The sequence below is a fragment of the Ranitomeya imitator genome, chromosome 3 (genome assembly GCF_032444005.1).
Source record: "Ranitomeya imitator isolate aRanImi1 chromosome 3, aRanImi1.pri, whole genome shotgun sequence".
NCBI lineage: Eukaryota > Metazoa > Chordata > Amphibia > Anura > Dendrobatidae > Ranitomeya > Ranitomeya imitator.
In genome coordinates, this window is record NC_091284.1 from 222486722 (window position 1) to 222513705 (window position 26984).

Sequence of the window (26984 nt, forward strand, 5' to 3'; positions counted from 1 at the left end):
CACTGCGCCTGGTTGGATTCCTTTTCCGCTTCCGTTTTTTTTTTGCAGGCGGCTGATATCTGGTGAAGATGGCGTACCGAGGACAGGGGCCGAAGGTGCAGAAAGTGATGGTGCAGCCCATCGTATCCTTTTGTGTTGTGCTGAGGTTCGGGGTGTTGCTGCGCCTGTGCAGCGGGGCCGGGAGGGTGGGTGAGCTCGCGTGGTGTCAGGACCCGGCACAGCTCTCACGTATGTGCTCGCCATGCTGCTTGTAGTAATGCCTGAGGCCAGGGGGCGGCGCTGTCACTGCCTGCGCTCTGTGGTTCTTATCTGCCTTAACCCATTGTGTTCAGAATCTGATCTTCAGGTATCTACAGAATGTAAGTATTGTCCTTCTATGCGTGTGGGCGCTCCTAGGCCGTCCCTGTGTGTTACCAGCGGCTTTTTCTAGGTCACGACTGTAAAGATTAAAACACAGCTGTGATCCACTAATTCCCGATAGGTGTATCAAAGATTGATAATTGGGTTCCTGACCATAGATCACTTTCAAATTATTGGTCAGGTTATATTATCCCACAGTTATAGGATTGTTCTGTACAGTAAAGTAAGAAATATGGTTTTATACCCCTATCATTCATAGGAGGGGTAAATACATCACTTATTATTTATTTATATAGCACCATTGATTCCATGGTGCTGTACATGAGAAGGGGTTACGATACGATACACTTTATTGATCCCGTGGGAAATTATGGTATCACAGCAGCACGACTTCAAACATAAAAATCATAAAGGAATTACATAGTTGACATGACAGTTTGTTGACAGAAGAACATTATACATTAGAATAGGACATACACAACGAGTGAACTGAAATGTGGAGAAATAAGTAGACATTCACCTTGGTGGTTTAACCCTAATGTTATTATTGTACATTCCCATGGCAGTTGGCACAAACGATTTACTATATTTTTCCTTCTTACACCTCAGAATATTAGCCGGTTGCTGAAGGTGCTCTTCTGTCTCATGAATAGCTCATATAATGGATGTGCATTATTGTTCATAATCGCCATACACTTTTTCAGAGTTCTTTTCTCCACTACCTCCCCAAAAGAGTCCAGATTGCAGCCCACAGCAGAACTTGCCTTCTTAATAATCTTATTAAGCTTATTAGCATCAGAGGCCCGCACACTACTACCCCAGCACGTGATTGCAAAAAAGATGGCACTTGCCAACACAGATTGGTAGAACATTTCTAACATTTTGCTACACACATTAAAAGACCTCAGTTTCCTTAGGAAATACAGTCTACTCATCCCCTTCTTGTAGACAAACTCTGAGTGGATTCTCCAGTCCAGTTTGCTATCCAAATGGACCCCCAAATATTTGTAACTCTCCACCTGCTCTACCTCCTGACCAGCAATAGTGATCGGTAAGCATTCCATCTTTATCCTGCTATAGTTGGCCACCAACTCCTTAGTTTTCTTAACATTTAGCTGCAGATAGTTACCATTGCACCAATCCACGAACTTCGACACTTGTGGTATAGTCAGGTGAGGACAGATCTAGGCTCTCTCCCCACGGATACGGCGGGCCAGCTGGATGTCTTTGGGCATGATGGTGACCCTCTTGGCGTGGATGGCGCACAGGTTGGTGTCCTCGAACAGCTCCACCAGATAAGCCTCGCTGGCCTCCTGCAGCGCCATCACTGCCGAGCTCTGGAAGCGCAGATCGGTCGTGAAGGGTTACATACAAGTTACAGATATCACTCACAGTAAGCAAACTAACAATGACTGACTGATACAGAGGGGCGAGGACCCTGCCCTTGCGGGCTTACATTCTACAGGATGGTGGGGAAGGAGACAGTAGGTTGAGGGTTGCAGGAGCTCCGGTGTTGGTGAGGCAGTAGCTTCAGTAGTGATGAGGAGGCAGCGGGGTCAGTGCAGGCTGTTGACTTTCCTGAAGAGGTGGGTTTTCAGGTTCCGTCTGAAGGATCCGAATGTGGTTGATAGTCGGATGTGTTGGGGCAGAGAGTTCCAGAGGATGGGGGATATTCGGGAGAAGTTTTGGAGGCGATTGGATGAGGAGCGAATAAGTGTGGAGGAGAGAAGGAGGTCTTGGGAGGACCGGAGATCACGTGAGGGAAGTTATCGGGTGATTAGTTCAGAGATATATGGAGGAGACACGTTATGGATGGCTTTGTAGGTCAGTAATAGTAATTTGAACTGGATACGCTGAGGGAATGGGAGCTAGTGAAGAGATTTGCAGAGGAGTAGCGAGGAGAGAGATGAATTAGTCGGACAGCAGAGTTAAGGATGGACTAGAGAGGTGCAAGGGTGTTAGCAGGGAGGCCACAGAAAAGGATGTTGCAGTAGTCGAGGTGGGAGATGATGAGGGCATGCACAAGCATTTTAGTAGATTGACGGTTGAGGAAAGGACTGATTCTGGAGATATTTTTGAGCTGGAGGCGACAGGAGGTGGAAAGAGCTTGGATGTGCGGTTTGAAGGACCGGGCAGAGTTAAGGGTTACTCCGAGGCAGCGGACTTCCGGTACGGGGGGGAAGCATGGTGTCATTGATTGCGATAGGTCAGGTAAGGAAGATCTATGAGATGGAGGAAAGATGATGAGTTCAAATTTTTCCACATTGAATTTGAGGAAGCGAGAAGAGGAGGAGGATATGGCTGATAGGCACTCTGGGATTCTGGACAGCAGAGAGGTGACGTCTAGGCCAGAAAGGTAGATCTGAGTGTCATCAACATAGAGGTGGTACTGGAATCCATGGGACTTTGAGTTGTCCCAAGCCAAGTGTATAGATTGAGAAGAGTAGGGGTCCTAGAACAGAGCCTTGGGGACTCCAACAGAGAGAGGGTGGGATGAGGAGGTAGTATGGGAGTGGGAGACGCTGAATGTGTGGTTGGAAAGGTAGGAGGAGATCCAGGATAGGGCGAGGTCTTTGATTCCAAAGGAGGAGAGCATCTGTAGTAAGAGGCAGTGGTCAACTGTGTAGAAGGCAGAGGACAGGTCTAGAAGGAGGAGTACAAAGTATTGTCCATTAGCTTTGGCTGTAAGTAGGTCGTTAGTGATTTTGGTCAGGGTTGTCTCAGTTGAGTGATGGGGGCGGAAACCAGATTTTAGATTGTCAAAGAGCAAGTTAGATGAGAGGTGGGAGGAAAGTTCAGCGTGGACGTGCTGCTCCAGGAGTTTGGAAGCGAATGGGAGCAGCGATATTGGGCGATAGCTGGACTTAGCAGCTGGATCGAGGGTTGGCTTTTTAAGAATAGGCGTGATTGTGGCATGTTTGAAAGCAGAAGGGAAGGTACCAGAAGTTAGTGATAGCTTGAAGAAGTGGGTTAGGGATGGGAGAAGTGTGGTGGTGAGGTTGCGGAGGAGATGGGATGGGGTCGATCTCAAGCAAGGAGTACGCTCGCTCATCACTGATTGTGACCAAAGGTATACATATATAGAATAAGGTGCTCATGAGTATTCCTTGCAAGATGAAAACTAAAAAGGGCTCTTTTCTCACCAGTCTGTCCTGATGATGGGATGTCCAAAAGTATCTCGGGATGGGGGAGCGTGGGTATGTGACGACTGGCCCTAAAGCAGGGGTGTCAAACTGCATTCCTCGAGGGCTGCAAACAGGTCATGTTTTCAGGATTTCCTTGTACTGCACAGGTGATAATTTAATCACCTACACAAATAATGAGTTGGTGATTAAATTATCACCTGTGCAGTACAAGGAAATCCTGAAAACATGACCTGTTTGCAGCCCTCGAGGAATGCAGTTTGACACCCCTGCCCTAAAGTACCCCATGTAGTTGCTCCCGCCTGGCAAGGGCAGTACTAAAGCATGGTACTACAAACTGGAATGGCCCCCAAAATTGAGGGAGCTGCCTTAACCAGACCTTTTTTTTTTTTTTTAATATATTGCATAATAAAAAGTTAGATTATATATCATTACTACATATAACTCTCCTCGCTGGTTGTTTTGCTTGCAATTTAGTATATTAAAAGCCTCCAACATTATTATGGGTTTTTTCTTTTGTGACATTCCCATTTTTATCCATCTTTAAGATAGTTTCTAACTTACCAATCTGTAGATCAGGTTTTTTTTTTCTCATTCCTACTACAAAATGGCGCCACAGCTCAGCCACTTTAACTCCGCTGCTCCATTCATTTCGGGGCTGAGGAAAAGCCAAGCGTAAAGGTCAGCAGCCTCATAGGGATGAACAGAGAGCAAATGGAGCATGAGAACTGCAGCTTCATTCTATAAGGGATCACTAATCTTATGGATAGATGATCACTTGTTTTCTATGGTTAACCCCTTTAATGTGTAAAGTTGGAGAGCAAATTTCCTGGATGGAGTGTATTAGCCGATGTGACATTCTTTTTAGGGTCTGTGCTGCAGCATCTATCATTGTATAAGCATAGGGTGGGATACGTCACTCATTTTTTTTTTTCTATTGTATATCTTTTTTTGTAAAATGAGGGACAGGCTACACTTTTCTTTTACGAGCTGCTTTGTCATTCAGTGGTGTATTCTGATTCCTTACATTGGAGGGTTATTGCCATCTTAAAGGGTTTGTGCAGGCTTGGAGCAAAAATCTGCAGTTACTCAATGTATTTCTGGTGAGTGGTCAGTTGTGTGACTGCATGCATGGGATTTGCTCACTTGTAGTTATGTACCAACTATATGCTTTTAGCTTCTTTCAATAGAAGTGAATTGATAGAAGTTAGGTAAGTCTTACAACCTGTAATGACCACACAGCTACCTCAACACCATCGGAGCTACTGCCACCCCGACCTACTGTCTCCTTCCCCATAATCCTGTGGAATGTAGGCCCGCAAGGGCAGGGTCCTCGCCCCTCTGTACCAGTCTGTCATTGTTAGTTTGCTTACTGTAAGTGATATTTGTATTTTGATGTAACCCCTTCTCATGTATAGCACCATGGAATTAATGGTGCTATATAAATAAATAATAAAGTATAATTAGCTTTGAAAAGTGCATATATGCAGTCACTGGAATATCTGCTCACACTGAATACAGAGAAATAATGTGTACGCACTGTATATTGTCACGATTTTGCAGTCATATGAAGTGACTGCAGATTTTAGTCTCGGGCTCAGACAACCCCTTTAAAGAATTATCCTATACTCATAGAATAACTCGTAGAATAGGTGGAACACATGCCAATTCAGAGAAGAGGGTCAAGTACAGCATTCAACTTTTTCTGCAGAGCACTGTTCTCTCGTTGGTGAGGGTCCCCTTGATTTGACTCTCACTGATCAGCAGGTAATCGCCTATCCCAAGGGAATAACTCAGTATAGGGGTATAGAGGAGATTAAAATAAACTTGTACTGTGCCTGCACTACACTGTACAGACAAGATGCCTGGTACATCACACAGAGTTCCTGGGGTCAGGACACTAAACTTAAGTTTAATATGGGGTTGGGGTGATTAACCATGGCAGTATTGAATAAAGCAATGCTGTCAACCGATTGTTCTTGGACTAAATAGAGACCGGTATCGAGGTGGGGAGGTCAGCTAGGAACAGCCTGGAGCAGGCCACAGCCCCTGCTATTATCAGGAACCTGGCTGTTAATCACGGGGGGAGGGAGGGGAGCTGTACACTGCTGTGATTTAATGTCCCAGACAGGAGGGGAGAGCAATGAGGAGCAGCTCCTGTCACAGAATTACAAGGTTTATAAAGATAATTAAAGCACGCTGACCATCTCCTCTTTATAGTTTGAGGATAGGAACAGTACAAAAACTCTTCAGAGTACCCTTTTAAGAATTACACTTGAAGAACACCACGGTATATTTAGGGTAATGGTGTGGGCATAGCTTAATATACGTGGGGTCAGGATATGCAATGACTTCTCTACTGTTACTATTGCAGAGATCCCGTATCCAGGTGTGGCTGTATGAGCAGGTGAACATGCGAATTGAAGGCTGCATTATTGTAAGTGATGGCTGAGCTCTTCCTTTTATTCTACATATCATGTCTTGGTGGCCGTATGTACATATGTAGGTTATTGCCGTGGGTTAGTGTATGTTTCAGGTTTTTTTTGTATTTATTCGTAGCTTTATTTCTGCGTATTTTAGTTCTGAATTTATTGCTGTCACGTTGCTGGTCATGCATTAAGGTACCTTCACACTGACCAACTTCACAACGATATCGCTAGCGATCCGTGACGTTGCAGCGTCATGGATAGCGATATCGTTGTGTTTGACACGCAGCAGCAATCTGGATCCTGCTGTGACATCGTTGGTCGGAGAAGAAAGTCCAGAACTTTATTTCGTCGCTGGACTCCCGCAGACATCGCTGAATCGGTGTGTGTGACGCCGATTCAGCGATGTCTTCACTGGTAACCAGGGTAAACATCGGGTTACTAAGCGCAGGGCCTGCGCTTAGTAACCCGATGTTTACCCTGGTTACCAGTGGACTTCGCATAGTTGGTCGCTGGAGAGCTGTCTGTGTGACAGCTCTCCAGCGACCACACAGCGACGCTGCAGAGATCGGGATCGTTGTCTAGATCGCTGCAGCTTCGCTAAATGTGACAGTACCTTTAGTTCCAATTATTATCTTAGTGGCTTTTTACCACTGCCAGTGTCTATTTTTTCACTATTAAAATAGGTTATTGACAATTTAAGCCATGGTTAGGACCATTAAATGAATCTTATCATGATTACAACTGGAGATGGCAATAATGCATTTACAGGCGTCATTTAACCTCAGTCTCATGTATGTATTTAGGCATAAGACTCATTGACGAGCAGCGGATTAGTGGAGCTCAATGGAAAGCTCCTGTGTGCCGCTCCCAAGGAAGGAGAGTGTGAGCGGGATAACTAACTGATTCCATTAAACCAGTTATCTGAACATAGAGAATATTATATAGCGAGTACAAGCCATGTGTCTGAGTAATCATCCGCAGTAAACACAAATCCTACAAAAAGTGTCAAAAACCCTCTTGATAGAGAAATATATAAAACATATGGCTTTATTAAGTAGCAAAAAATGTTTACAACATCAGACTGAGAGCTATGGTATATAAAGGGTTCATATGCTCCCATTTAGATACCTACGTGTGTGTGTGTATATACACACACACACACACACACACACACACACACGCACACACACGAAAAAAGGGCACCCCTATTAATCTTAAGCTTAATGTTTTATAAAAATAGTTTTTTTTTGCAACAGCTATTTCAGTTTCATATATCTAATAACTGTTGGACACAGTAATGTTTCTGCCTTGAAATGAGGTTTATTGTACTAACAGAAAATGTGCAATCTGCATTCAAACAAAATTTGACAGGTGCATAAGTATTGGCACCCCACCAGAAAAGTGACATTAATATTTAGTAGATCCTCCTTATGCAAATATAACAGCCTCTAGTCGCTTCCTGTAGCTTTTAATGTGTTCCTGGATAAAGGTATTTTCCCTTCCCCCATGACGGCACACCTGAGAGAGGGGATCCGCCCAGCCAGGACAGGAAACCCTACTGAAGATAAAAGGGCGGTACCTCTCGGTCGCTTCAGTTGGGTTTCCTGTCCTGACAGCGACCCTCTTACTGAAACACGGCGGTTCCACTTACCCAGGTCCCGTCCCGGCGTGGAAGAATCAGGCAGCGCCTGTGCGTCGGGTTCGGGAGTCTGGAAGCGCCGTCCGCAGGTCCTCCGGGTCTCTGCATCCGAGCGGGCGTTGTTGCAGCACGGAGGGGTTCCAGCTCCTTCCGTAGCTGCCGCGCCGCCCTCCTCCCTCTGCCGGCGTCCAGGTGCGGTGCCGCTTCTGGGTCGACCGTCTGACGTCACGCGCAGGGCACGCTGGGAATGTGCGTGCCCGTGTGACGTCGGGGGCGGGCGCCGGATCCAAGATGGCGGCGCCCATGAAGAAACGCCGGCCGGTGGAATAGGACTCCGGCGACGCGGCAGAGGAGGGGAGGGCACCGGAGGAGGCGGAGAGTGCAGTGGTCCCCCATAAAAGGGTGTCTGACCACAGAAGACGCGCTCATGTCCACAAGCTTCAACATGGAAGTGGGACAACAGGAGCAGCAGCCGCCGCCATTACAGCAGCAGCGTCAAGAGCTCTCATCAGATGCCTTGCCGAGCCACCAGCACAGGAGCAGCCGCTCAAGTGGTAGGAGTGGCGGCCGTCCCATCCGGCAAGACTCTTCAGCGTCCAGGAAGGACACTACATGAGCATCTGTCCAGCCTCCAAAATCGGTACCCTTAACGGTCGGCGGTGGTGAGTGATCTACGTGAATGTCACCCTTATGGTAACAGGGTCCATTTTTTCTGTTTGATCACTAGGGGTCGAGGAAATCTAGCGGCAAAACAAAGAACCGTGTATGTGCCCTTTGTAAAGCCCCGCTTGCAGTTCAGTGGCAGAAGGATCTCTGCGCTGACTGTATTAATAGAACTATTCAGGAAGAGACCCCTAATTTTGCCACAAGCCTTAAAGCCATAATTCAGGCAGAGATAAAAGACTTCTTAAAATTGGCCCTCAAAAAAGCTGGGAGGAAAAGCCGTAAAGTGTCTACGGATTCGGAGGCCTCTCAGAAACTAGGGAGTCAAAAATCATCCCGGTCTCCCTCTACTGTGGGGCAAAAAAGTATTTAGTCAGTCAGCAATAGTGCAAGTTCCACCACTTAAAAAGATGAGGCGTCTGTAATTTACATCATAGGTAGACCTCAACTATGGGAGACAAACTGAGAAAAAAAAATCCAGAAAATCACATTCTGTTTTTTTTATAATTTTTTTTGCATATTATGGTGGAAAATAAGTATTTAGTCAGAAACAAACAATCAAGATTTCTGGCTCTGACAGACCTGTAACTTCTTTTTTAAAGGGACTTTGTCACCTGAATTTGGCGGGACTGGTTTTGGGTCATATGGGCGGAGTTTTCGGGTGTTTGATTCACCCTTTCCTTACCTGCTGGCTGCAATATTGGATTGAAGTTCATTCTCTGTCCTCCATAGTACACGCCTGCGCAAGGCAAGATTGCTTTGCGCAGGCGTGTACTATGGAGGACAGAGAATGAACTTCAATCCAATATTGCAGCCAGCATGCAGCCAGCAGGTAAGGAAAGGGTGAATCAAACACCCGAAAACTCCGCCCATATGACCCAAAACCAGTCCCGCCAAATTCAGGTGACAGGTTCCCTTTAAGAGTCTCCTCTTTCCTCCACTCATTACCTGTAGTAATGGCACCTGTTTAAACTTGTTATCAGTATAAAAAGACACCTGTGCCCACCCTCAAACAGTCTGCCTCCAAACTCCACTATGGTGAAGACCAAAGAGCTGTCAAAGGACACCAGAAACAAAATTGTAGCCCTGCACCAGGCTGGGAAGACTGAATCTGCAATAGCCAACCAGCTTGGAGTGAAGAAATCAACAGTGGGAGCAATAATTAGAAAATGGAAGACATACAAGACCACTGATAATCTCCCTCGGTCTGGGGCTCCACGCAAAATCTCAACCCGTGGGGTCAGAATGATCACAAGAACGGTGAGCAAAAATCCCAGAACCACGCGGGGGGACCTAGTGAATGAACTGCAGAGAGCTGGGACCAATGTAACAAGGCCTACCATAAGTAACACACTACGCCACCATGGACTCAGATCCTGCAGTGCCAGACGTGTCCCACTGCTTAAGCCAGTACATGTCCGGGCCCGTCTGAAGTTTGCTAGAGAGCATTTGGATGATCCAGAGGAGTTTTGGGAGAATGTCCTATGGTCTGATGAAACCAAACTGGAACTGTTTGATAGAAACACAACTTGTCGTGTTTGGAGGAAAAAGAATACTGAGTTGCATCCATCAAACACCATACCTACTGTAAAGCATGATGGTGGAAACATCATGCTTTGGGGCTGTTTCTCTGCAAAGGGGCCAGGACGACTGATCCGGGTACATGAAAGAATGAATGGGGCCATGTATCGTGAGATTTTGAGTGCAAGCCTTCTTCCATCAGCAAGGGCATTGAAGATGAAACGTGGCTGGGTCTTTCAACATGACAATGATCCAAAGCACACCGCCAGGGCAACGAAGGATTGGCTTCGTAAGAAGCATTTCAAGGTCCTGGAGTGGCCTAGCCAGTCTCCAGATCTCAACCCTATAGAAAACCTTTGGATGGAGTTGAAAGTCCGTGTTGCCAAGCGAAAAGCCAAAAACATCACTGCTCTAGAGGAGATCTGCATGGAGGAATGGGCCAACATACCAACAACAGTGTGTGGCAACCTTGTGAAGACTTACAGAAAACGTTTGACCTCTGTCATTGCCAACAAAGGATATATTACAAAGTATTGAGATTAAATTTTGTTTCTGACCAAATACTTATTTTGCACCATAATATGCAAATAAAATGTTAAAAAAAACAGACCATGTGATTTTCTGGATTTTTTTTTTCTCAGTTTTTTTAAGTGGTGGAACTTGCACTATTGCTGACTGACTAAATACTTTGTTGCCCCACTGTACCTCTTCCGCCTCTGTCCAGTCCTCAGATTCCTCCTCAGATAGTGATACAGGGGGGCGTCCATGTTTCCCAACTGAGGATGTAGAAAAATTAGTTAAAGCGGTCAGAACTGCTATGGGCCTTAAAGAGGAAAAAACGCCTAGATCACTTGAGGATGTCATGTTTCGCGGTTTAGATGAAAAACGGAAGCGTACATTTCCGGTCAATGCAAAAATCAAAGCATTGATCGAAAAAGAATGGAAAAAACCTGAAAAAATGGGTACACTACCTTCTTCATCAAAAAGAAGATATCCTTTTGAAGAAAAAGACTCAGAATCTTGGGAGAAAATCCCTAAGATTGACGGTGCGGTAGCCAAATCCTTGAGGAGATCTTCCCTTTTGTTAGAAGATTCAGGGGTCCTAAAAGATCCACTAGACAAAAAAGCAGATGGGTTCTTGAAACACATCTGGGAAGCTGCGGCAGGAGGCCTGAAACCAGCTATAGCTGGAACTTGTACAGCTCGAGCCCTTATGGTCTGGTTACAACAAATTGAAGACCAGCTAAGAAATAAAGTTCCTAGGAATGACGTTCTTACAAACATATCCCTAGTTCAAGGGGCAGCAGCCTTCTTGGCAGATTCCTCCATAGACTCTGCAAAGTTAACGGCTAGAGCAGCGGGCCTGTCCAACGCGGCCAGAAGAGCCTTATGGCTCAAAGGGCGTCCGGTAGACCTGCCATCAAAACATAAACTTTGTTCCATCCCATGCGACGGTCAACTCCTCTTTGGGAAAAAGAAGAAATATTGGAACAGGCAGGAGACAAAAATAAAGCCTTTCCAACCTTCCCTAAGGATCCTAAAAAACCCTTTTTTCGGAGAAGATATAATAGAGGCAGACCTCCAGGAGATAGGAGAAATTGGGAGTTCAAAGATAAAAGGAGATCGGGCTATATGTTCAGAGGGCCCTCTACCTCTGCAAAAAAATCCCCCCAATGACATTACATCACAGGTTGGAGGAAGACTCTCCCTCTTCCATCCAGCCTGGATAAACATCTCCCCGAGCACCTGGGTTCTAAATATTATTAAAGACGGCCTAAAAATAAAATTTATCCATCCACCCAGGCACAATTTTGTAATAACTCCTCGGAGGAAAGTCCAGCAGGAACAATTAGCTCTAGAAACAGAAGTCCTTGGTCTGATTCAGAAAAATGTCTTGCAAGAAGTCCCGGTTCAGGAAATAGGAAGGGGGTTTTACTCCCCCCTCTTTCTGATACAGAAACCCGATGGTTCATTGAGGACCATAATCAACCTAAGAAAACTCAACCATTCAATAGAAAATCACTCCTTCAAGGTGGAGTCCATCAATACAACCACAAAGCTTCTGTTTCCTCACTGCTTCATGGCAGTAATAGACTTGAAGGAGGCATATTACCATATTCCAATACATCGCGGATACTGGAGATACTTGAGGGTGGCACTCTACATACAAAACCAAGTGAAATATTACCAATATACAGCCCTTCCATTCGGCCTATCTACAGCTCCCAGGGTCTTCACCAAGGTGATGGCAGAGGTAATGTTATATCTCCGTTCCCGGAATGTCGTGATTGTTCCGTATTTGGACGATTTTCTTGTGATAGGGAAGACAGAGGCCGATTGCTCCCATCAGATAACGGTAGTGACATCAACTCTAATAGAGCTGGGTTGGATGATAAATGTTCCCAAATCGAAATTAGTTCCAGTAAAGGTACAGTCCTTCCTAGGATTAATACTAGATTCAGAACGTCAGCTCTGCCTCCTCCCGGAAAACAAAGTAGCCAAAATAATCAACTTGACCACTGCAGCAATACACCAACCCGAGATGACCCTAAGAAAAGCGATGTCCCTTACTAGGCTCGTTAACATCTTGCATTCCGGCCGTAGGGTGGGCATAATTCCACCTGAGACAACTACAGTGGGAAGTTTTGTCAGCCCAAAGACTGTTAAAAGGGCGTTTGGAAGGAAATCTATGTCTTCATCGGGAGGTAAGAGATTCCTTAGTCTGGTGGACCATAGAGGAACATCTCACTATGGGAGTCCAGTGGCAGAATCCGGTCGAAGGACATCATTACGACCGACGCAAGCGGTTTAGGTTGAGGAGCTCACTTAAGATCCCATTCAGTTCAAGGAACTTGGTCCTCCCAAGAAAAGAGCTATGGCTCGAACGTAAAAGAACTATGGGCAGTAGAAAAGTCCTTGAAACATTTTTTTCCCCTGCTCCAGGGCCGCCATGCTCGAATTGACAGACAATCGAGCAGTAGTGGCATACATCAATCACCAAGGGGGGACGAGGTCTCGGAACCTCATGGAGGTGTCAAATTTACTATTTCATTGGGCAGAACAACACCTATCTTCCCTAAAAGCACTACACATAAGGGGTGTAGAGAACTCACAGGCAGATTTTCTGAGTCGCAGAATTCTGAGACAAGGGGAGTGGTCCCTGAATCCTGGAGTATTTCAACAAATAGTACAGGCCTGGGGTACTCCAGAGATAGACTTATTTGCCACCTCACACAACAAAAAAGTGACAAAGTTCTGCTCACTGAACCCAAAGGAACATCCTTTTGCGGTAGATGCCCTACTAATACCGTGGAAATTCTCTCTGGCCTACGCATTTCCCCCAATAGTGATGATTCCAATAGTAGTCCAGAAAATCGGAGAAGACCGAGCGAAAATAATACTCATCGCTCCATTCTGGCCAAGAAGACCATGGTTCTCTCTTCTAAGGCAGATGTCGTTAACAGACCCGTGGATCCTGCCAGATGTGCCGGACCTGTTAACCCAGGGACCAGTAACCCACTCTCAGGTGAAGGGCTTCCATCTGGCAGCTGGAATTTGAGAGGGTGTTACTGAGTCGCCAAGGATTCTCCCCAGGGTTAATCTCCACCCTGTTAAAAAGCAGGAAGCCTATAACATCCAGAATCTACGGTAGGACCTGGAAGAAATTTTTAGACTTCTTGGGTGAACCGTTAGGGGATGTAGCTCCAGTGGGTCCCATCCTAGAATTTCTACAAACGGGTTTGCAACTAGGATTAGCAACTAGCACCCTGAAGGTTCAAGTTTCAGCCTTAGGGGCCCTATATAATTGCAACCTAGCATCTAATAGGTGGGTTTCACGATTTATAAAATCCTGTGGCAGGTCTAGACCGGTTATTATCCCCAAAATTCCTCCCTGGGATCTAAATCTGGTCTTGGAGGCCTTAACCAAAGAACCTTTTGAGCCTTTGCAGGAGATATCACCTAAATTGCTCACCCTGAAAACAGTCCTACTAGTAGCCCTAACATCGGCCCGTAGGGTAGGTGATTTACAAGCTCTATCAATATGCCCTCCTTACACTCAGATTCTTGATGACAGGATAATCCTAAGACCAGATCCAGCGTATCTCCCCAAAGTAGTCCAAAAATTTCATAGGAGTCAGGAGATTACGTTACCATCATTTTGTAATAATCCTAAAAATCTGGGAGAACAAAAGTTCCATATGTTAGATGTGAGGAGATCCATGTTACAATACATGACCATGACTAGTCAGTGGAGGAAAGATCAAACCCTATTTGTAGCCTTTCAGGGTAGTAAAAAAGGGTGTGGGGTAGCTAAAAGTACCATTGCTAGATGGATCAGGGAGGCCATTAGTCTATCCTATTCTGCAAGTGGCACTCCGGTTCCTGACGGCATCAAGGCTCACTCCACCAGAGCTATGGCTACCTCCTGGGCAGAGAAGGCTGAGGTATCAATTGACCAAATTTGCAAGGCCGCTACCTTGTCCTCACCCTCGACTTTTTTCAAACACTACCGGCTAGACCTTTCCTCCTCTGACCTAACCTTTGGTAGAAGGGTACTCCAAGCGGTGGTCCCTCCCTAAGGTTTTTTTCTTTCTACAAAAGTCGCTCAGGTGTGCCGTCATGGGGGAAGGGAGAACACCAAGGTTACTTACTGGTAGCCGGTTTTTCCGGAACCTATGACTGCACCCGTATATTCCCCCCCCCTTTATCACCCTTTCGGTGTGCACTATTGTTTTGGGTGCTTTTAGTTAATATGATGTGGTGTTGGATTGCCATGTGTACTAACCAGGGGGGCCTCTCATGCTCTGAAAACCAACTGAAGCGACCGAGAGGTACCGCCCTTTTATCTTCAGTAGGGTTTCCTGTCCTGGCTGGGCGGATCCCCTCTCAGGTGTGCCGTCATGGGTTCTGGAAAAACCGGCTACCAGTAAGTAACCTTGGTGATTTTGGCCATTCCTCTTTACAAAACAATTCCAGTTCAGTTAAGTTTAATGGTCGCCGAGCATGGACAGCCCTCTTCAAATGATCCCACAGATGTTCAATGATATTCAGGTCTGGGGACTGGGATGGCTATTCTAGAACAGTGTAGTTGTTTCTCTGCATGAATGCCTGAGTAGATTTGGAGCGGTGTTTTGGATCATTATCTTGCTGAAAGATCCATCCCCTGCGTAACTTCAACTTTGTCACTGATTCATGAACATTATTGTCAAGAATCTGCTGATACTGAGAGGAATCCATGCGTCCCTCAACTTTAACAAGATTCCCGGTGCCGGCATTGGCCACACAGCCCCAAAGCATGATGGAACCTCCACCAAATTTCACTGTGGGTAGCAAGTGTTGTTTTTTTTTTTTTTTTCTTGGAATGCTGTGTTTTTTGGCCGCCATGTATAATGCCTTTTTGTATGACCAAACAACTCAATCTTGGTTTCATCAGTCCACAGGACCTTCTTCCAAAAAGAAATTGGCTTCTCCAAATGTGCTTTTGCATACCTCAGCCGACTCTGTTTGTGGCGTGCTTGCAGAAACTGCTCCTTTCGCATCACTCTCCCATATAGCTTCTCCTTGTGTAAAGTGCGTTGTATAGTTGACCGATGCACAGTGACACCATCTGCAGCAAGTTGATGCTGCAGCTCTCTGGAGGTGGTCTGAGGATTGTCCTTGACTGATCTCACCATTCTTCTTCTCTGTCTTTCTGAAGTTTTTCTTGGCCTGCCACTTCTGGCCTTAACAAGAACTGTACCTGTGTTCTTCCATTTCCTTACTATGTTCCTCACAGTGGAAATTGACAGGTTAAATCTCTGAGACACCTTTTTGTATCCTTCCCCTGAACAACTATGTTGAATAATCTTTGTTTTCAGATCATTAGACAGTTGTTTTGAGGAGCCCATGATGCCACTCTTCAGAGGAGATTCAAACAGGAGAACAACTTGCAAGTGGCCACTTTAAGTAGTTTTTCTCATGATTACATACACCTGGCTATGAAGTTCAAAGCTCAATGAGGTTAGAAAACAAAAAAAAGTGCTTTAGTAAGTCAGTAAAAAGTAGGTAGGAGTATTTAAAACAAGAAAATGATAAGGGTGCCCATACTTATGCACCTGTCAAATTTTGTTTGAATGCAGATTGCACATTTTCTGTTAGTACAATAAACCTCATTTCAAGGCAGAAACATTACTGTGTCCAACAGTTATTAGATATATGAAACTGAAATAGCTGTTGCAAAAAAAAACTATTTTTATAAAACATTAAGCTTAAGATTAATAGGGGTGCCCAAACTTTTTCATATAAGTGTGTGTGTTATATATGTCTAAGGGTCACTTCCATCTGTCTCTGTCCTTCTGTCTGTCTTTCTGTCTCTCACGGTTATTCATTGGTCGTGGCCTCTGTCTGTCATGGAAATCCAAGTCGCTGATTGGTCGTGGCAAAACTCCCACGACCATTGCCCGCTCCATACTCCCCTCCAGTCAGCCCTGACAAAGGGTTAATGCCAGCGTTACCGGAGCGCGGTGTAACGCACTTCGGTAACGCAGTGTTTAACACTGTGTGACCAACTTTTTACTATTGATGCTGCGTTTGCAGCATCAATAGTAAAAGATCTAATGTTACAAATAATTAAAAAAAAAAAAAAGTTATTGTTATATACTGCGTGGCCGCTGTTATATACTGCGTGGCCGCTGTTATATACTGCGTGGCCGCTGTTATATACTGCGTGGCCGCTGTTATATACTGCGTGGCCGCTGTTATATACTGCGTGGCCGCTGTTATATACTGCGTGGCCGCTGTTATATACTGCGTGGCCGCTGTTATATACTGCGTGGCCGCTGTTATATACTGCGTGGCCGCTGTTATATACTGCGTGGCCGCTGTTATATACTGCGTGGCCTGTATTAACGCATCGGGTATTCAAGAATATGTCGTGGCCTGTGCTATATACTGTGTGGCTGCTGCTGCTATAGACATGCATATTCTAGAATACTCGATGCGTTAGAATCAGGATATATATATCTTTATCCTGATTCTAACGCATCGAGTATTCTAGAATATGCATGTCCACGTAGTATATTGCACAGCCCATGTAGTATACAGCACAGAACCACGTAGTATATTGCCCAGTGACGTAGTATATTGCCCAGTGACGTAGTATACAGCACAGAGCCACGTAGTATATTGCACAGCGAAGTAGTATACAGCAGAGCCATGTAGTATATTGGCCAGTCACGTAGTATATTGCCCAGCCAGGTTTGTCACAGGCTAAAAAGTAAACATATACTCACCTTTCCTAGGGCCCCTTGTAGTCCACGGCAGCTTCCGGTCCCAGGGTTGGTATGAGCGCAGGACCTGTGATGACGTCGCGGTCACATGACCGTGACGTCATGGCAGGTCTTTCTAACGCAGGCGCGCAGGGCCTGTGATGATGTCGCGGTCACATGACCGTGACGTCATGGCAGGTCTTTCTAGTGCAGGGCCTGTGATGACATCGCGGTCACATGACCGTGACGTCATGGCAGGTCCTTCTCCCATACCATGTTTGCCACCAGAACCTGCAACGGAAGATGGCGGCTGGCGCGAGCGGCTCAGCGGACTACAGAGGGTGAGTATAGCAGGTTTTTTTTATTATTTTTAACATTACATTTTTTACTATTGATGCCGCATAGGCAGCGTCAATAGTGAAAAGTTGGGGACACACAAAGTTAATAGCGGCGGTAGCGGAGTGCGTCACCTGCAGCATAACGCGGTCCGTTACCGCCGGCATTAATCCTGTGTTAGCGGTGACCGGAGGGGAGTATGCGGGCGACAGGCACTGACTGCGGGGAGTAAGGAGCGGCCATTTTCTTCCGGACTGTGCCCGTCGCTGATTGGTCACGGCAGCCATGACAGGCAGCTGGCGACACCAATCAGCGAATGAATAACCGTGACAGAAAGACGGAAGTAACCCTTAGACAATGATAGATTATGTGTATATATATATATATATATATATATATATATATATATATATATATATATATATATATATATATATATATATATATAATCTATGTATGTGTATGTATGTATGTATGTATGCATGCATGCATGCATACAATCGTATAAGCCGAGATTTTCAGCCCATTTTTTGCGGTTGAAATTGCCCCTCAGCTTATACTCGAGTCATACCCAGGGGTCGGCAGGGGAGGGGGAGCGGGGGCTGTCTAATTACACTCACCTACTCCTGGCGCGGTCCCTGCTTCCCCAGCGCCTCAGCTTCTTCCTGTAGTGAGCGGTCACATGGTACTGCTCATTACAGTAATGAATATGCGGCTCCACCTCCCATAGGGGTGGAGCCGCATATTCATTACTGTAATGAGCAGCAACGGTGACCGCTCACTACAAGGAAGAAGCTGAGGCGCCGGGGAAGCGGGGACCGCGCCAGGAGCAGGTGAGTATAACGGGGAGCGCAGCGCTGCGTGATATTCACCTGGTCCCCGTTCCGGCGCCGCTCCGTCTTCAGCGCCTTCTGCAGTGACGCTCAGGTCACAGGGCGCGGTGATGTGGTTAGTGCGCGCCCTCTGCCTGAACGTCAGTGCAGAAGACGCTGAAGATGGAGCGGCGCCGGAACGATGTCGGGTGAATATAGCAAGTGCCGGGGGGCCTGAGCGACGGGAGAGGTGAGTATGTGATTTTTTTTTTTGATTTTTTTTTATCGCAGCAAATGGGGCAAGTGTCTGGAGCATCTTATGGGCCATAACGTTTGTGCAGCACTATATGGCGCAAATATCTTTATGGAGCATCTTAAGGGGCCATAATCAACATTTGTGCAGCATTATATTAGGCAAGTGTGTCTATGGAGCATCTTATGGGGCCATTATTAACCTTTATGCAGGATTATATGGGGCATATTTTAATATGGGGCATATTTTAATATGGAGCATCTTATGGGGCCATCATAAACTTTATGGAGCATTATATGGGGCTCCTGATTCAATATGGATATTCAAAAACACTTAACCTACTGATGTCTCAATTAAGTTTACTTTTATTGGTATCTATTTTTACTTTTGACATTTACTGGTAGCTGCTGCATTTTCCACCCTAAGCTTATACTCGAGTCATTAAGTTTTTTGTGGCAAAATTAGGGGTTCGGCTTATACCCAAGTATATACTAATATATATATGTGTATATGTATGTGTGCATATGTGTGTATATATATATATATATATATATCTATATCTATCTATCTATCTATCTATCTATCTATCTATCTATCTATCTATCTATCTATCTATCTATCTATATCTATATCCTCAAGGCATAAGGTGCAACAATGACCACTAAAGTTAAGTATTAATCATTGCATATCAGACATACCTGCAATGGATGCTTACTCCTATCTCTGTTGCAATTAAAAGCCCAGCAACCCCCACGTCAAGGAAACGCACACAAAACGTGTGCCAGGGCTTTAATTTTATTTTATTTCTTTGCGCATGAAAATCAAAGTGAGAATACGTATGCATTAGTCTATGAAGCTGTTCACATTTCTGTGGGGGGGGGGTTTGTGTTTTTTTGTTTTTGTTTTTTTTTAATGCGAACCATGTGTCTGCAAAAGAACAACAAAGACATATTGGTTTCTGATTCATGTCACAGGTCAAATGGGATCTGCATGAATTACCGTATATCCCTGTTCTGTCTGTGATTAAAGAGAACCTGTCAGCTTCCTCAGGTCCCCCAAACTGCCACCATGAATTTTTTTTCTCTCTTCCAAGCCTTTTTTCATGGGTTATAGATTTTTGACTCTCCATATATGCTAATTAATGGGTGACTAGACTTGGGGATGTTGATCTCCCTACACTAATCTCTCCACTAATCATGTTATTACACCCAGTTGGGTATGTGTGACATGATTTGCAAATGTCTGACTCCCTGGCAATGCACAATGATTTGTGTGTATGTGCACTGGCACAATGCATGCCCAGGGAGACCGCAGTGATGCAGGTATCAGTCAGACGTGAGATTTGTACGGGTGGCTGAAGCTTGCACCACTTCTGCCTCTTTGGGTGTGTGCAATGCGCCAATGGAAATGGGCAGCGTATACCCCGCTTCACTGTGAAAAGCCAGTGGGCAAATTTGCAAAAAGCCAGTGGTGAATTAAGTTTTGCACTTTCTCTATAAGGTGTTGGGGTAGTTGATTTCATTATACTTCTTGTGTAATTTGCAGGGTTTTGATGAGTATATGAATCTAGTTTTGGATGACGCTGAAGAAATCCACCTGAAAACAAAGTCAAGGAAACAGCTTGGTGAGTGAATTTGATTAATACGTCTAAGTTAGGATAAAAGGTTTCTACTTACAAAGGTCGTCTTTATATCATTCTGTAAATCATTAAAAAGAATGTAATGGCTTGATAGAAATTGGGCTCCTGTTCCTTTTGCTGTAAATTTGTGCAGCTGCTGTAGACTCTTAATTTCAAAACTGACCTCACAGGGTGCGCAGAGACATGCCATCTTCACAGAGTGGGACCCCCCACCCTGTGGGGTTACAAATCTATGATACAGGGACAGAAAAGCTCCATTCCCCTTCAAAGCAACAATGTTTCGTGTCCTAACTAGAAATTAGGGATCTAGGAGTCCATTTACCTCTCGGAGTCTGAGTAATGGTCTATTGTCTGCATGGATAACCACGAGGAGACAGACATGGCTCTGGTGGAATGAGCTTTCATCGATTCTGGCTCTTATATGATTTGCAGATCGCCTTCTTAATTCAGTTTGCTATCATAATTTTTTTTTAGACTTTCTTCCCTTTGTTTGGGCCACAGTATTGTAGAAAGAAATTCTGATCTTTCCACCCGGCCTCAGCCTGTTAGAGAGAAGTCCTCCTCCTGACATCTAAAACATGGAATTCTTCTGTGCTATTTTTAAGATACTGACAAAAAGAAGTGAAGACTATCTGCTGAGCCATCTGAAAGTTTGTTGTCACTTTAAAGGGACTCTGTCACCTGAATTTGGAGGGAACAATCTTCAGCCATAGGGGCGGGGTTTTCGGGTATTTGATTCACCCTTTCCTTACCCGCCGGCTGCAATATTGGATTGAAGTTCATTCTCTGTCCTCCGTACTACATGCCTGCACAAGGCAAACTTGCCTTGCGCAGGCGTGTACTATGGAGGACAGAGAATGAACTTCAATCCAATATTGCAGCCAGTATGCAGCCGGCGGGTAAGGAAAGAGTGAATCAAACACCCGAAAACCCCGCCCCTATGGCTGAAGATTGTTCCCTCCAAATTCAGGTGACCGAGTCCCTTTAAGCAAGAATGATGGGTCTAGCTGGAGAACTATCCTATCTTCAAGGATCTTTAGATAGGGTTCCCTGTTAGGGTACCGTCACACTATACGATTTACCTACGATCACGACCAGCGATATGACCTGGCCGTGATCGTAGGTAAATCGTAGTGTGGTCGCTGGGGAGCTGTCACACAGACAGCTCTCCAGCGACCAACGATGCCGAGGTACCCGGGTAACCAGGGTAAACATCGGGTAACTAAGCGCAGGACCGCGCTTAGTAACCCGATGTTTACCCTGGTTACAAGCGTAAAACTAAAAAAAAACAAACAGCACATACTTACATCTGGTGTCCGTCACGTCCCTTGCCGTCTGCTTCCCGCACTGTGACTGCCGGCCGTAAAGTGAAAGTGAAAGCACGTCACCGCTGTGCTCTGCTTTCACTTTACGGCCGGCAGTCACAGTGCGGGAAGCAGACGGCAAGGGACCTGACGTACACCAGAATGTAAGTATGTGCTGTTTGTTTTTTTTTTTAGTTTAACGCTTGTAACCAGGGTAAACATCGGGTTACTAAGCGCGGCCCTGCGCTTAGTTACCCGATGTTTACCCTGGTTACAAGCGAACGCATCGCTGGATCGCATCGCTAGATCGGTGTCACACACACCGATCTAGCGATGACAGCGGGAGATCCAGCGATGAAAGAAAGTTCCATACGATCTGCTACGACGTACGATTCTCAGCAGGATCCCTGATCGCTGCTGCGTGTCAGACACAGCGATATCGTAACGATATCGCTGGAACGTCACGAATCGTACCGTCGTAGCGATCGAAATGGTATAGTGTGACGGTACCCTTAGATAGGGCCTGAATTTCACTCGCCCTCCTAGCTGTTGTCATGACGAAATACCGCTTTCCATAATAGCTTATCTATGTGTATTGTGGACATTGGTTCTAAGGGAAACATAGTGAGACCCCTGAGTACAATATTCAATTCCCACAATGGGATTCCATTGGATCTTCTTGGATGCAGTCATGAGGCGACTGTCTTAAATATCTTCATCGGTGTTCTGACATATTTCTATCGAAATAGGAGTTTCAGGCCGATACCTGGACCTTGAGGATACCCTGTTTTAACCCTGTTGACAAGCCCTCCTGCAAGAAGTCCAATATTTTGGCAATTTTTGGATGGAAAGTGTTCAGAGGAAGGGGCCCATACCATAACCTGAAGATCTTCCAAATCTTAGCATAGATGGAATTTGTAACAAGCTTCCTGCTCTTCTAGAGGGTATGGATCACTCCCTCTGATGGACCTCTAGCTCTTAGGATTGAGGCTTCATAAGCCAGGCAGATATTCATAGGTTCTGGGGGGATCAGATGATAGATCGTACCCTGATGCAACAAGTCGTGGATCAGAGGGACAACTAGCAGACCCTCTATCTTCAGGTTTATTAGCATTCCAAACAATCATCTTTTTGGCCATATTATTGCTATGAGGAACATATTGACACCTCTGTTTTTCTGCAATGTTTTTTGCAGCAATGGAATTTACATTTAAGATAAATGTAAGGTTATACACATGGGAAGAGGGAATCAATATCACCATTACACACTGAACGGGAAACCACTGGGTAAATCTGACAGGGAGAAGGACTTGGGGATCCTAGTTAATGATAAACTTACCTGGAGCAGCCAGTGCCAGGCAGCAGCTGCCAAGGCAAACAGTATCATGGGGTGCATTAAAAGAGGTCTGGATACACATGATGAGAGCATTATACTGCCTCTGTACAAATCCCTAGTTAGACCGCACATGGAGTACTGTGTCCAGTTTTGGGCACCGGTGCTCAGGAAGGATATAATGGAACTAGAGAGAGTACAAAGGAGGGCAACAAAATTAATAAAGGGGATGGGAGAACTACAATACCCAGATAGATTAGCGAAATTAGGATTATTTAGTCTAGAAAAAAGACGACTGAGGGGCGATCTAATAACCATGTATAAGTATATAAGGGGACAATACAAATATCTCGCTGAGGATCTGTTTATACCAAGGAAGGTGACGGGCACAAGGGGGCATTCTTTGCGTCTGGAGGAGAGAAGGTTTTTCCACCAACATAGAAGAGGATTCTTTACTGTTAGGGCAGTGAGAATCTGGAATTGCTTGCCTGAGGAGGTGGTGATGGCGAACTCAGTCGAGGGGTTCAAGAGAGGCCTGGATGTCTTCCTGGAGCAGAACAATATTGTATCATACAATTATTTGGTTCTGTAGAAGGACGTAGATCTGGGTATTTATTATGATGGAATATAGGCTGAACTGGATGGACAAATGTCTTTTTTCGGCCTTACTAACTATGTTACTATGTTACTATGAATTAAAGAGAACTCATAAGCGAGCCTTACCTTTCAAGGGTGAGCAAATGCATCAAACTCCACTGAAGTATCCTTGGGATCCAGGAAAAAAATGATTTTTACGTTTGCAGTTTGATTTGCAAACAGATCCACCTCTGCATGACCACATCTTCTCATAATCATGTGGAAGATATCTGTATTCAGATTTCATTCTCTGGGATGTATATCCCTTCTGCTTAAAAAATAAATAAAAGAAATAAAATTGTGCTTGAAATTTGTCAGGGCCTCTTAAGTGGAGAGCTGAAAAAGACAGGAGGTGAAGTTCTGCCAAGGCGAATATTCTTGCTGAAATTCTGTGCAGATTTTTGTATCGTGCTCCCCTGATGCCTCAGGTGGACCCCTAGTCATGTTGTCCGACTAAACTTTGACATGGGTCCCCTGAAGCATAGGTGTTGCTGCCCTGAGGGTCTCTTCCTCCACCTTTTAACTCCCTGAAGTTTGAGGACTGACTGGCAATGTCTTGTGGCCAGGTTCCGTGCAGATTACAGCTCCCCAGCCTCTCTTGCTGGCGTCTGTTCTTGATCAATTTTACGGATGTAGTCGCCAATTCTAGAAGTTGACCACTACTTGGACAACTCCTTCCCATACCCACGCTTGTCCTTGATAAAATAAAAATAAAAAAGATTATACTCTCCTCCCGTGCTGGTGCCGTTCCTGCTGAGTCAGCACTCTATCCCCGGGGCTTCCATGCTGCTGGTGACACCTAACCCCCGGTGCCCAATCAGCGCTGGTGTCACTGTCCCCGCCTCCTGTCGAATTGAACATGTAGAGGATGTGAGCGTGCGGCTGCAGCGCAGACTTCCTCTTCATGTTCAATTTGACCGAAGGTGGAGACAGTGATGTCGATTGGGCGCCGGGGTCACATGTCCCAACAACTGCACAATAGCCCTGGGACTGTGAGTGCTGACACTGCTGCAATGGTGTTGGCATGGGAGGTGAGTATAGGGTTTTTTTTTTAATTATTTTATTGGGTATAAATATTTAGACTAAGAAGGGGTTGTCCAAGTAGAGGACAACCACTTACAGGGATATTTTTACAAGGTATGGCAGGTGGATTCTATTGTTGAGAGAACCCGGAGATATGTCCGAATTGGAAAGAATATAATTTTGCAGAATTCTTCTATGGGCCTGAGACCAAGGAATGACTTGCATGCAGGATGTCATTGACCCCTGGACTGACATGGCAAACTGTATTTGCTTTCCATTTGGTAGAAATGAGATCTGCCTTTCAGAATCTAGAAGAATCCCCAGGAAAATCTTCCTGATGGGGAAGGATTTACGTCTTGATTTTTCCTGATTCACTAGCCATCCTAGAGATTCCAGAATTTGGAGTGTCGACTGCAGATGTTCCTTGAGCTGTGGAGTAGAGGGAGCCATTATTAAGAAATCGTCTAAGTGCGGGACGATACAGATGTCTTGCTTTCTTATGAATGAGGCATTCAGTGTGTTGCCCATCAGCCCCTCTTTGACAAGATTCAGTGTTTGCTTACATAGTTGATAGTGCTATTTCAGTGCCGTTGAAATCATTTAAAATGATTAAACTGCAGCAATCCGCACAACCTTTGGTCACTGCTATTAATGGGAAGATGCTGACTGTGTACACAGAATATCCTGGACATGGTGCAGACTCCACTCCCAAGCCTGCTCCATACAACTACATGCAACATGTGATGTACTATTATGTCACATGTTGGGAAAGGGTTAAGCTAGCTGAAGAAAGTAATACTAAAACAAATTCCTGTTTTGTTTTTTGTTTTCTCACCTTTTAACTCCCCTCCCTCTGCTCTCAATGCTCTGGTGGCTCATGATAGTTTTTCCTGGAATAATATAGTACAGAGCATTCATTAGTCCAGCCAGTCACTGGTTTCATCAGTTTTGTTGTACATGCTACATGTTTTTTAGATTTTAAAACCTTTCCGTCAGCTATTTCCTTTTTTACTTATAGACATCCACTTAACAGCAATGAAACTTGATTTGGTAGAGTGTATACAATATTCAAGATGTCCGGTAATTAATGTGGATTGTGCAGTTCCCACAGCTGGCTCTCTAGGGCTGTCATAATTCCTGATGAAGCAGTGTATAAAATAAAATAACATTAGTTGTGTGTGATTACAAAGATGATTATCATTTAATGGGTTCTTAATGGCGCTAATGTATTGAATTCTCTATCCATTTGTCTTTGTTGTTAATTCTTTTTCTTTACCTCCTAGGTCGTATAATGCTTAAAGGAGACAACATTACTTTGCTACAAAGTGTTATAAATTAACAACATCAAGTTTCAAGATTTTTTTTTTTTTACATAAAGATATTTTTTGTTACTATGTCAAGTTTAAAGTTCCCAATGAACCAGATGCAAATTTTTCCTGTAAACCGTTCTACTTTGATTTTTTTTTTTTTTTTTTTCCTTTGAAACTAGTAATGTTCATGTAAACGTAGTTTTGTCATTTTGATAAATAATTTCTAATTATAATCTGTTTCTTTATATGTGTAATAATGAGCGATGAGGCAGCATGGTTTTTTTTTATTTTTAGGGAGCCTCTATTCCAGGGTTCCACAACATTTTTCTTGGTCCAATGGCCACATAGCCATTATGAACCAATCCCAAGGGCCGCACCTTTTTTTTTTTAAAGGGTTAATTACATGGTAATTACATGAATACGTGACCAGAAGCAACATTAATACATCACCAGAACAACCATTTACATGAAAACGTGACCAGAACCAACATTAATACATCACCAGGACAACCATCTGCACATGTACACTTATGGACGAAAGTGTTGGCCCCCTTGAAATTGTTCCAGAAAATGGAGTATTTCTCCCAGAAAATTATTGCAAACTACACATTTTCTTATACATGTTTATTTCCTTTGTGTGTATTGGAACAACACAAGAAAACGACCCTTAAGAAGGCAATTTGGGCATATTGTCACACAAAACCCCAAAAATGGGCTGGACAAAATTGTTGGCACCCTCAATTTAATATTTGGTTGCACACCCTTTTGGAATAAATAACTGCAGTTAATTGCTTCCTTTAACCACCAACAAGCTTTGTACACGTCTCAGCTGGAATTTTGGACCACTCTTCTTTTGCAAACTGCTCCAGGTCTCTGATATTTGAAGGGTGCCTTCTCCTAACAGAAATTTTAAGATCTATCCACAGACTTTCAATGGGATTTAGACCAGGACTCATTGCTGGTCGCTTCAGAACTCTCCAGCGCTTTTACATCCATTTCTAGGTACTTCTTAAACTGACTCTGCACTACATTGCAACCCACAATCGTTTTGGTAATCTTCAGATTTCATGATGCCTTGCACATAGTCAAGTCACCCAATGCCATAGGCAGCAAAACATCTTTAAACCTCCACTATATTTGACTGTAGGTACTGTACTTTTTTCCTTGTAGGCCTCATTCCATTTTCTGTAAACAGAATGATGTGCCTAACCAGACAGCTCTATCTTGGTCTTATCTGTCCACAAGATGATTTTCCAGAAGGATTTTTCCTTACTTGTACATTTTGGCAAACTGCAGCCTAGCTTTTTTTTGTCTGTCCACAGTGGTATCTTCCTGT

The 26984-nt window shown here is 44.6% G+C and overlaps 1 protein-coding gene across 1 annotated transcript; it reads left to right on the top strand.

The window, feature by feature from the left end:
- SNRPE (small nuclear ribonucleoprotein polypeptide E) lies at nt 1-25881 on the top strand. The gene is made up of 5 exons (XM_069756172.1): nt 1-122; nt 333-359; nt 5878-5940; nt 19949-20027; nt 25622-25881. The coding sequence occupies exons 1-5, from the start codon at nt 69-71 to the stop codon at nt 25675-25677; spliced, it is 279 nt and encodes a 92-aa protein (XP_069612273.1). The 5' UTR covers nt 1-68; the 3' UTR covers nt 25678-25881.
- The last annotated feature ends 1103 nt before the right edge of the window (nt 25882-26984 follow it).

What these genes read in the sequence shown, in the direction of transcription:
- SNRPE (XM_069756172.1), top strand. Translation starts at nt 69, where the DNA reads ATGGCGTACCGAGGACAGGGGCCGAAGGTGCAGAAAGTGATGGTGCAG. An exon ending in AAGTGATGGTGCAGCCCATC is followed by an intron (nt 123 to 332) that starts GTATCCTTTTGT and finishes CATTGTGTTCAG; the next exon opens with AATCTGATCTTCAGGTATCT. An exon ending in TCTTCAGGTATCTACAGAAT is followed by an intron (nt 360 to 5,877) that starts GTAAGTATTGTC and finishes TTACTATTGCAG; the next exon opens with AGATCCCGTATCCAGGTGTG.